Consider the following 12526-nt stretch of genomic DNA (forward strand, 5'->3'; position numbering starts at 1 on the left):
CGGACATGAGCGCTGTCGCCAACAATCATTTTCATCATTGTCTTCTCGAGACCAGCTGCTTTTGCGTTCATCTGGGAAAGAGTGACGACCAACTTCCTGTCCTTGGGTAGTGTTTACACTCCTCCCAAATTGGGAGTCTCTCATCGCTGTAGCCAAGGAACCACACCACATCAATAGTAGATGCTTGGCTATTTCAACACAGAGTGCGCTGCATCTAGGGAAGGCAGGAGGAGCTACTGACCTCTCTCTCAGGGCTATGTTGCACACACATGCAAAAAGAGATAGGAAAAACCCATAGCAGACAGGATCCGTCATTTTGGTCTTACTGGAGCATTTGTAGAGTTTGCGTGCCTGTGCGATATCCCCTTTGCTCAGTCTGGTTCTCTGGCCAATGGGTGGTCGCACTCCATTCACATCGTAGCGTGGGAGGATGGTATCCAGGAAGATGCCTCTGTAATTCAGCAGGAGAGACTGATGTTAATGTTGCATGAAACCTAAGAGGCATACGCACAATCCTGATGAACTATTCCAACATGCATGCATGCCACCAAACATGTTTGCTCAGCGATTAAGTGATTTACCATTGATCAGTGCATTTCAATTACTGCCCCCATTATTTCTAATAGTTTCTAAATACTTTTGGGATTTCTAATGTGAACCCCACATCAAATGAAGTCCGTCAAGGTGTCTTCCAGCTAAAACCTATATATGCTAATGGGCTGCTTTTAATGACATTAGACCAGTGATATTTTAAAATAGATAATTATTGATTTTTTGATTCACGCACGCGCTTGCATGTAGGTTGGGGAGCTCATATCATTCATTTTCATTTGTAATTTGCTTTTTCTTTCAGATTTACTCGTCTCTGGCTGAAATGCAACAGATGGACAGTTGCAGTCACTTATGACTGTTTTCCTTTGAGGTCGGGGTCACACGGTCTGTTTCTGAAGTTAATGCTGACATCATTCTTTACACACGTCTGCCCTACAGATGGACCCAAACTGTGAGCTTAAGCCCTTCACCACAGTTGTGATCAAAATAAATTGCACAAGCTGTAAAAGGTAGGCACGTGAATAACTGCCACAAGTCCAAAGTGAAAAATGTAAAAATCAGGTAAAGTATTCACGTAGCTTTAAAAAAAAGGCAGATCAGAACAGTTAGTCCAGAAAGGCTCTTTTCACACTGCTGTCTCACTTGACACTTTGCTAGTTTATCATCTCCATTTTTCTAAGTATTGGCGAGCAACGGCCTGGCTCCCTGGCCGTTCCCATGGTGACATGCCTATCAACGCCAGGCATGTGCAAATAGAGCAGCCTGAGCTTACAGTTTAGACTCTGCCGTCCTGTGTATCTGTGAGCTTCCAGGAGCCCGTATGCTGGCTGTCGGTGAAAAACGCCACTGCAGCCAGTGTCAGAGCAGACAAAGGGCACACTGGCAGGTCTCTATTTGAGTTGGCACTGCTCCATGCATCAGTCCTAAAAAATATCTCTAGCGCAAAGGAGGGGGGCAGGCAGAGTTGTGGCTCGGGTAACATGCCCAAGACAAAAAGCATGGGGATCAGCCCTGCGTGTCCCCAGGAGACACAGCAAAACATCAAGACAAGCCATGAAATCTTCCGAACACCACCCGCAGCAAAGGCCCTGGCTTCCCACGGTGATTTACTGTAAAACACCAAGCAAACACACTGCCTAATAATGGACTAACAAAGAAACACACTGGCACAGGTAAATCAGCCAATCAGCGCTCAAGAAAAATGCTTGGAATGACTTGTGAAAAGCTAACAGGAGCCCCTTGTCTGCTAATACAGCTCTGTGAAACATTCCGCAGCATTAGCAGCCCTTCGTCTCTCATGTCTAAACAGTCTTATTGATCAACAGTTCCACGAATTAGGATAGTAACAGAGACACAGTTGGAGTGAAAACAGAACAGGGCGGATTACCGGACATAAACATACTTTAGGGCAGGGCCGCTCCGCTGTGCTGCAGGCTGTAGTGCATACCACAAATTTACAAGACCATGGAGGTTAAGTCCAAATCTTGACCAAAGAATGACAGCGAGTAAATAGATGTCCTCTCTTGTGCTGAGCTGTGTGAAATCCAGTATGAGATAAAACGTCTTCTAAAAAAAAAAAAGAACTATTTATCAGCAGCAGTGGATTTTATTATTTACATATGTTTCATATTGTATATCATACCATATGTTATTCTATGCCTCTGTTTCCTCATTTTCCTGTATACTAAACATTTAAACCAAACAAAACCTAAATATGTACAAAAAAGTCCAGTATTTTAGCTCCCTTCTGTGTGAAGTGCATTCTTGACCTACAGTTTAGTGCAAGGGGCCAGACAGGCATTTCTGTACATTGGCCTACACCCAGCTGCAGCCTCCATTTACACAAAGATTCCCTCTCTGCTTCTCAGAATCTGTTTGCTGCAAGAGCATGGCAGTTGATTTGGGAGAGTGAGAGAGTAACACAGGGCATGGTAGAGCTGGTGGTGGGGAAAATCTTTAAAAAAATATATACATATACAGCTGACATAGAGGGCCAAGTAAAAACCAAAGGACAGCCAACAGCTGGTTCTCATATCAGAGTGAAGTAGTTATGATCATAGTCTGGGCTTATGTGTGCCCACAGATCACATTACATCTACTCTGGCTTACTGAAAACAATTCCTGCTATAGGTAGAACACTGCATAGTTGAAGGGACTGTTCCTGCAGCTGTCCGAAAAGCTTCCCCCATTTTGTTTATCTATGCTATAGAGGCATGGGTCAAAATGCAGTTTTCATGCACAAAACTGAGGTCATATCCTGCACACAGCAACAGGAGGTAACCATAATATTTGTATGTAAAGTTCGGTTGTCACAGCTTATGAAATAATTTTATGTACATGGACAGTTTGTCCAGAGGCCACTTTGCCTCAGCAATGATTGAGCGCAGCAATGATTTCGAAATTACAATGATGACTCAGAAACTGAATCAACTTTTCCCAAGAGGTCTATTTTGGCTTAGCAGTCATCCAGCTGGTAAAAAAAAACCCCACTTGAAATTACCCACAGCCTAAGATGACAAACGTGCCATCCCAGACTGACCAGTGTTCAGTGTCATGGGGCTTTTACTAGTAAGAGCCTTCCTCTGATGCTACAACACCCCTGTGTAGTGCCGAATGACAGCACAACATCTGGAGGGCCTTCCTGTAGCATCGGACAGGAAGTAAGGAATGCTGTCAGCTGGTGACAAAACTAGGGACTATTTTTATATTTATATGACACCATTATGATTTTAAACAGAAGTCTCTATGCAACATGTTTCCAGTATCTAACAAATTCAATACCAAATTTGGTTTCATCTGGTTCTCAGCCGTTAAGTCATTTATGTTTATCAATTCATTTACCTACAGTCCAAAGTCTATGATACACAAATTTAGAGTCATGTGAATCTATTTACTGAGCCTGGGGGTCATTAGAACTTTGGCAGAACCTTTCCTACATATGTAAGGTAAACACTAATTGAGACAACAACATGTCCACTTCTCCATTCCTTGCCATATGTAGGTGATTATTAGGGGTAGACCTAAATGGTGCTTGGAGTGCAGAATACAAGTAGTAGCAAGCCATGTATTATAACACCTGAGTGCTATGAAGGTGCTTAAAAGCTTTCCGGCAGACATGGGGGGGGGAATCCCTACGAAAGCCTAGGGTGCACATCGTGAAATTAATCAAAGCTTCTTCAAAAGGGCCTTTAGGATCATAATGAGGTGGTCCATAGTATGAAAGTACAATTTTTAGACGACGCTTCACATAGCCTTGGAAGTTGTTGTTGTGATGATGCATGGCTATGGTTTCTGGGCCAGCCCGGCACCTGGTCCGACGTTGCTTTATTGGGGAGAAAGGGGGGGCCTTAATTTAAACAGGCTGTGCGAAGGACCTGGCACAATCCAGAGAAACACTTTCATTATGGTGACAAAAACTAGCTTTAACTTTAAAGACAAAATGTAAAATACGAATTGTATAAGTAAGTTTTTCAGAAACGTTGGATTTTAATCATTTTAGCTTGTGTATTAAGGTTTTGTTCCTACTGAACTGCTAATACTGCAAAAGCCATAATGAGAGTGAAATGTGTTTAAGGATACTGCTGTGGATGCCAGAACAAGTAAAAACCAATGAAGCAACTACTCAGAGTGGATCAGAGTAGATTTGTCAGCTTCTCATCTAACTGAGTCCGACAGGAAGAAGCTACATGAAACGGACAAGTCAGAATTCTTGCGAGGAGTTACATCACGCAAGTGTTTTTTTTCCCCCCCTCCTCTCCCCTCCACCCTCAGTATTCCCAATACAGCAAGTAACTTAATCTTGTCCAAATATTACATAAATCACTTTAGTGCTCCCCCAGTTTCCTTATAGCCAAAGGCAATGGGAGTATTGATTGTTGAAAAAAAGCCAAAAGAAACTGACAAGAAAAGGAGAGTCCTTAGTTCAAAATAGAAGCTTTTGTTGGAGTTACTTTACAAACATCCACTAAAGACCCACCTCATCCCAAGAAACCAGTTTCTATCTCTTTGCAGTTGAACTCAGAAAGTGACGAAACAATTCAGATCCAAGACAGACATTCAAAGAACAGTGAGCCTTTTCTGAACTTGATGTCCTCATGTTAGTTTTCTAATGATTTATTATTGGGGAGAATTAAGCTTTTCATTCTTTCTTCCCACGCTTTGGGAATCCTGCCACGTTACTCAGCAGCAGTCCATAGGCACGACCTGGTGTATTACAGATCTATCTTCTTTCGGCACAGTGTAGTGGTCAACACAGCGGAAGATCAGTTTCAATCTTGCTGGCAAACCGGACCGGGCCCCACCTGGCATGTGTATGTGATGATCCGAGTATTTCATTTGGTATAGGCCTTTTTTTCCTTTTATGTTGGATGCCCTTCCTGACGCAACCCTCCCCATTTATCAGGGATTGGGAGCGCCAATTAGGAACTTGACTGGCTTGCGCATCCCCAGTGGCTGGGGAGCAACCCATTAACGCATTAATTAATTAACAGCGACAGTTGTTTTATTGCACGTTAATGCAGTTTTATTTTTATTATTTTGAAAGTCCGTTGGGTGACCATGGGTCACAGGAGGGGTGGGATGTCGATCAGTCGGCAAATCATCCACCCCAACAAGCAGTGGAGGGAGGCTTCGGCAGACTACGCTGGATGCAGTGTGTGGGAGAAGTAGATAAACAAAAGCAAGACAAGCGAACAAAAGTCAGAGGAAGTGGGTAGCTACACACTGCATGCTGATTAGTATTGGGGAAGATGTCGATCTTAGGAACGTTCTTAAAATCACAACGAAGTCACACAACATATTCTTTGCTCCGGTGATCAGACAGGGAGACAAGCGCTCCGCGAGTAAGCGGCAGCTCTCTCTATGGATAGTAACCATGGCAACGGCTTCTGTGCACTACACAGCTGTAGCCTATTCAACTTAAGTTAGATTCTGGAAAACTCAAACAGCGAGGATCAGTCTCTCTTCCAATGATATGTGCTGCGTGTCGCGTACAAAAAGTTCAAGACAATTCAACTTCGGCAGCGGGCGTGTGCCTGAGGCGACCACTTTATCTCACTAACGGAACACTTGCTACTGAACATAGACCGTTTATGCTGCTCCCTGATAAAAGAAAAAAATGTTTCTGCTTATACCTGTTCAGAAAAAAAAACCCCAAGGAAACAGATTTGTTAACCTGTTGCTCAGAAAGTGCCTGTTATGATGTTATGATTGTGGCTCTGGACTTATTTTAACAAGTATAGCTTTGGTTTTGTATTTAATTTGATTACATTAATGTTTAAGTTGAGATTTACAAGAAATATTTTATTGCTACTGTGTAAAGGGAATACTGCTGGTAAAAAGCTCCTTATTTGTTTAAAGCGTTTGCAAACCACATGTTATTGCACTTTTGTGTATATAGCAGTACATTTATATTAAAAGTGCGTAATACACTACTTTAGAATTCATTATTCAATTTTGCGCATAACTATGCGATTAATTGCGATAAATCACAGAAAATCATGCGATAAAAAAATTTTAAATCACTGCCCAGCACTAAATAAGATCTATATAAAAAGTCATAAAACTATCAGCGAAAATAGAAGACAGGATTATAGATTAAAAGGCTGCAGCAGAGTGGGAAACAGCTCAGCCTGACTTGATCTCAGACTAGTTTTCATGTCTGGGGCATATGCAGTGGAACTTGGCTTGGCTCCTACCTGGAGAATGTATTCCTGGCGTAGTGCATGATACTGTCAAAGTCATAGACTTCTCCTAAAGAGTCCACCTCCCCTGGCTCCATCTTCAAAAAGTTATACTCCTGTCCTGTGGAAGAAAAAAAATGGAAACACGCAGTTGAAATATGAAGCTGAGTCATACTGTGCAACCATATGTATGTATGTAAGTCAAAAGGTGACCACAGTTCTACTCAGCCCAAACAGTGTCTCATACAACAGGGTTACAGATACAAAACAGCCACCTGCATTAGTGCAAAACACAGCCACTTTGCCAGGAATATTTTATGCTTTTTAGGATGACAAAGGTTTTAACATTTCATATTTTATAGACAAAAATGTCAAAACCCTGGCCTTGATACTGTGTCACATTTAGCCATTTAAATGCAGTTGACCAGTTCTAGAAACACTTGCTTTAATAGAAATCTGGAGGCTGACGATGGCGTATACCCCACTGGTGTTTTCTTTTTTCTCTTTTTACCATCTTAGCCCAGATTCTCTGTGTGTACAAATGTTATTTTTATTATTTTGTCTCTTACTGCATCTTTCCAACATTATTGCTGAGGGATTGCTGCGAGACCTGTGCTCCTACCTGGTTGAATGTTGTCCCTGATAATGCTGACGTGTTCATCTCGGTCGGGCCGCGTGTGTTCGTGCCAGAATCCAATCACATGACCCAACTCGTGCACCACAATGCCAAACTTGTCACAGTTTTTCCCAATGGATATGGCCTGGGGGCCACCTCCACGACGCCCCACATAGGAGCAGCACCTATGAATCAGCAACCAGACACACACACGGGTAGTGTTAACAAGGTCAAAATATAGTGACTAGACTTTATGTTTTAGTAAATGAACCAGCAAGTGGAAAATACAGCAGGAAGCCCCCCCCCCCAAAAAAGGCATGTTTCCCAGGGGAGAAGAAGAAGGGATGTGTCCTGGTTCTCTAACGTCTACTAGCTCCTATATTTCAACATGCTATATTAGGTATATAATGGAGCTTGTAATGAGAAAAACATTATCTTAACAACCTCCCATGTGTTTACAGGAGAGCTGTACGAGGCGACCCATCATCCACACATACAGCAGTGACATTCATTCAGCCGTCTGCCAATACAAACGCTGAGAGTGATGGTGGACGCTGGCTGGCTGCAGCGCTCCATCTCAGCGTGACATGAAAGGTTCAGTGCAGGAGTCTGGAGGACGAGGACGGGCACGCACACACACACACACACACACACGGCCGTGTGGGCCAGACAGCCGCTCTCTAATTACCCCGAGCCTTGCCAGGCTCTCCTGAGACACGCCTTGAACTTTGCACAGGACAGATGGGGGCCTGCTGAATATGCAGCAGAGTCAAGCGTTCCCACTGCTAACCACTGCCGCCTGCGTGGATAATGTTATCCCTGTTGCTCCAGAGGCCAGTTACGAGGCTAAAAATGGCTATCAACAGTTGGCCGGAAAAAGTTCAGTTTCATAAGCTGCATCCGCTTTCTGTTAAGCGGTTTGTGTTGAATGATGCATATCAGTGGGAGAGGTACATTGTGTGTAATGACATAATGGTTCCAGCTTGTGGTCGAAATCTGTGAGTTTAAAACATGGGAACAAGGAACATTTTAAGTTTGTGTGTCCCCTGGGAACCTCTCAAATACTTCTAACAGCTTTGGCCTCTTTCTCCCCGAAATCTCAAATTAATAGGTTTATCTGGTTTGCGTTCCCAAAAGCAGCAAGTGCTTTAATTAAAAAATGTTTCAACATTAAATAAAAAACAGCCCTGCACGCCTTCACAGGTTGTCGCTTAGCAACAACAACAGCCACAACCAGCACTTTCCCTGAGTATCTGTTTAAGAAGAAAGACAGAGTGGACACAGAGCCAAACTTCAGTGGAGTGCCTTAAACAGGGTTACGGAGAGGCTGAGGAAGTCTCCCGCTTGGGTGCCAATCTGTACACCATGTATGACACAAGTGCTCAGTGACTGATTAAGTGTGATGATGAGGCACAGGAAACATTCCTTGACACTGAATGGTCATCTCTCTTAGGACTGGTAGGGGGCTGAAATAACAACTCACACAGAGAGTGCGAACAGAGAGGATGAACAATGGAGAAAGGCTGCAGAGCAGGAGGCAAGGACAAGTACTTAGGCGCTAAATAATTAGCTGTAGATAATGAAGGCTCAGACAGAGCAAACAGAGGCTGACCATTGTTCGGTTCCTTCATGCGGGAGCTAAAAATCCCACTGACTCACCCACATGGTCGGTATGTGAAGACAATATAGCTCTCCTCCTGCATCCTCTCAATAAAGGTCACACAGGTGTGCTTCTCCCAGTGCCGCATGGCTTGGCGGAATATAGCCCGCTGGCTGCCTGAATGGGATGACAGAGGGTGAGATCAGTGGAACACACACACACACGAAGGGGATAGGTGGAATCAGCTTTAAGACATGGAAATGAAGTCACAAGATGTATACCAACATTATGTAAACCTATTTAATAATATTGCCATTTCATGATCTTGTATTTATTATTATATAAATATTGCACTACTTATTCTGCTTTTGAATAATTACCTGGCACAACTTTATTTTTTTTTTTTAAAAAGGTGACGTAACTAGATGACTATTTCTACTACTGCATGTCTTTATAGATAAATTTGGATTAGTTAAATATGATGCCTCAATACTTTATTTTCTGAAATAAGGTGAATTACAGAAGCAAGACACCATCAACATGTTTTCATTTTGATCACATCCAAGAATAAATGTTTTATACTTGAGAATTGGTGATCCTTAAAAGGATATAAATGTTGACTTTTGATTATGCATGCTACATAAGAGCATGTACATGAACATATTCTTTGTTAAAAAGAATAAACGAGTCTTCCTCAAAAGGAGGATTAGTAAATGATTGTTACTTACCACTAAAGTTACCACTGATGACATAGGGAATAACACCTTCAGGCCAAACACGTTCAGGTCTGGAGGTGGCAGCCCTTTTCCTGCGGCGTGAATCTTGCCTATTTTGGCTACTCTGATTGGTTGAGCCTGAAGATTTCAAATTAAGACAACAAACAAACATAAATGATTCAAGTCATGTCTGTCAGACAGACATGTCTGAACATTGTCTGAATATTTTTATGAAGAGCAAATATGCTTTCCCCGTGAATACCTCCTCAGATGACAAAGAAAAGTTTTTCCTAAAACTACAGGACATTATTCAGTTTGATGCCATTCATAAATTCTAATTATTATTTCTCATTTAGGAAATTACATTTACCCCCTTAAAGAGACATTTGTTCAAATAACATTGTTGCTGAATCCTTTCTTCTTTCAAATTAATTTCACCATTTTAATGTCACTCAAACACACATAAATGCAGAGTAACCATGGAGACTAAGCTCCCACCTAAACCTGGTGATTATTAAAAGAAACATCCTTGTGAACCACATGTAACACAATCAACTTATTGTACTTGATTATGCTGCAGAACAGGCATAACTATATTGAAGCCTTTAGGATGCATACAGTTATAAGGGGAAGCTCAAACATCAAGAAAACAATGCAAAGTATACATGTTTTTTGTTGGTTTTCAATTGATTTACTAATTGATGCAGCTTTGTGGCAAAATAATGGACAGGTTTTATCCATTGAAATAATTACATGACATTTTATGTTCTGCATCAAGTCATTAAAATAATAACTTCATGAATACAAAACAGATAATAATAGGAACACACCATTGTGACATTTAACAAAAAAAGTTTCTCTAGATAATCCAAGTATGGATTGCATTATACCAGAAAATGATGCCTTAATGTTTCATTTCCTGCAGCAACATCCTCTTTCAACAGAAAAGATGGTGAACTACAGAGAATGACACTATCAACGTGTTGTTTTCTTGTCATTTTAACCACATCCAGGAATACTGATTTATAAGTGAGAATTTGTGACCTTAAAAGGAAATAAATGTTTTGAACTTTTGATTACGCATGCTACATTGCATCAGCATACAAAAATAATATGTGTTGTAAACTTAGAATCTTTCCATATAAGAAGGATCAGTCAATGTGTGTAGGACAGAAAACTTCAGAAGTCTGATAACCAAGACCGAGGACTGAACTGAAAAAGACCTTTAGATACAGTTCATGCAATGCAGGAACTTACTGGATGTGCTGGGAAGAAGTCATAATTTTAAGTCCTACAATTAATATTTACAAAAACAAAAAAGACAATGGACTGCTGTACCTTTATATTGTTGTTCTTACCCCCCCCCCCCCCATTTGACCAAAACATTTAGGATAGGGATAGATAAATTTGATGTGCTTTGGAGCTTTTCTTTCCACATATAGACTCCAACAGCAGATGTCTTAGTTTCTCATATTTGGGTGAAGGAGCGCAAGCAAATTAAATCTGTCAGCGTTTCACTTTGAAGACAGCCTGCAGAATCCCGATGGTACACTGATGCTTGTTCTTGGTTCAGGATTTAATAATTGTTTTAAATAAATGTGAAATTAATCATTTAACATGTCGACCTCTATCCATTATGGAGTTTTATGTCATTGCTGCAGAAACAGTAGAGATTGGATTTCTGTCACAATTTCACCTACTGTAATGTTGTATGGAGAATGGAAATAGTCTGGAGGTGGTCAAAACTCCAGCAAAACTTGTAGTATAAAGAACAACTTTATTGTAAGATATGGATGACCCTGATGAAGGGCCACAAGCTGAAACATGTTGGTCACACAACACAGTTGCTCTTTCTACTACAGTAAAAGTATCACTGGAAACGAAAACAAGTACATCTGGTTTCAGTACATTTTGCACAAGGGTTGTTCCATAACAATACTCCTCTTTTCTAACAAAATTTGATTAACATGCAAGCCACAGTTTGCAGCAAGTTTTTTAAAATTTAATGGAAAAATGTGTTCTGTTGAATTTCAGTCTGCAGGAGTAAACCTTCGCAGCCTGGCGAGATCAATTAGCACGTACACTTGTGCATGTGTTGAGGGAAAGTCTGATAACAGCCAAATCTGCTCAGTTAACTGATAAGAAAAAGTGCTGGGGAGACAAAACTTGTGGAAGATGTGTTAATTACAACAAGATGATTACATCTACAGCCTTCATTCATTCAGTTAGATAGGCAAGGTTTTTAGGGTCAAAAGTTTTATTATTATTATTGAGTTAGCAGGGCTCTTTAATTTACAGCATGTGGGGCAGACAACAGCTCAGATCATGTGAGGGGATATGACCACACCTGTATCAAAGAAGGAGTTAACCATAGAGCTGCTGCGTTCAGGTTTATGATAAGTGAGCACATTCATGAGATGCCCTGTGAGATGAAGTGACAGGCAAGACTAGACAATTTGAATTCATTGACACCACATGGAAATGAAAGTCATGATTTGTTGTGTGTTTAATAACCCCCCCCCTTTTTTTTTTTTTTTTTTTTTTTAAATAAAACTTGACAATTTTGTACTTGATGTGTTGATTCACAACAACTATGACTGAAATGTAATATTCCTGGATATTTAATTAAAAAGTATTGCATGTACTTTGAATTTAAGAGGACCTCTGTGGTGACCTAATAAGGTAGATACAATAATGTGTAATGTTTATCTTGACCACTAATTAGGCCCCACACCGGTGTATGGTAGTCTGGTGTGTGTAATAAAATCATCTATATCTATAGACACACACACACACACTCTGTTTTCAAAAGAACTTATGCTACTGCACTGATATTTCATTTTGAACACTAGAGTAGCCTTTCCAATACACAACAATTACATGTGTTGTGACTAACCTGCTCAAGTGGACAAATGGATATTCAGAGATGAGTGCACACACAGTTTGTCTCTGTTGCAGTCCTGAGCCACGAGTGGATATTTTTAAAGCAGTTGAAATGTACTTTAAATCCTGCAAAATGTTTATTTTCCTCAACATGCTCATTAACTCAAGTGAAAAGCAGCAAACCAAAACCGCTCAAGCACAGATGGCAACACGCAAATACTTGTTGGTTCATGCTCACCTATAGTTTATTGGATTGTGAAGCCTATTGCTTCATGTTGAGCCACAACTGCTTTTCATTTTAAGAACATTTAACATGACAAAGCTTGGCGATTACTGTCAAACATGGTCATACAGGTGTAGCAAAGTGCTGTGGTAATATGACAGTTGTAGGAATAAGCATTTAAAGAGAGCTTGTGAAAAACACAAAGCGTTATCCGACAGGTGATTCTGCCGACTCTCAGCTGGAGATGATCTGAGT

The 12526-nt window shown here is 40.9% G+C and overlaps 1 protein-coding gene across 1 annotated transcript in view; it reads right to left on the minus strand.

Moving 5' to 3' along the window:
• Window positions 1-12526, minus strand: part of bmp1a (bone morphogenetic protein 1a) — a 30598-nt gene that overhangs the window by 9570 nt on the left and 8502 nt on the right. The window contains 5 exon segments of the mRNA XM_038702425.1: window positions 327-451; window positions 6249-6354; window positions 6856-7034; window positions 8509-8626; window positions 9178-9303. Coding sequence (XP_038558353.1) covers window positions 327-451; window positions 6249-6354; window positions 6856-7034; window positions 8509-8626; window positions 9178-9303 — 654 coding nt within the window.

Source organism: Micropterus salmoides, unplaced genomic scaffold, assembly GCF_014851395.1.
Source record: "Micropterus salmoides isolate LMB-PRFRI ecotype aquatic unplaced genomic scaffold, ASM1485139v1 Ms_hic_scaffold_7, whole genome shotgun sequence".
Lineage (NCBI taxonomy): Eukaryota > Metazoa > Chordata > Actinopteri > Centrarchiformes > Centrarchidae > Micropterus > Micropterus salmoides.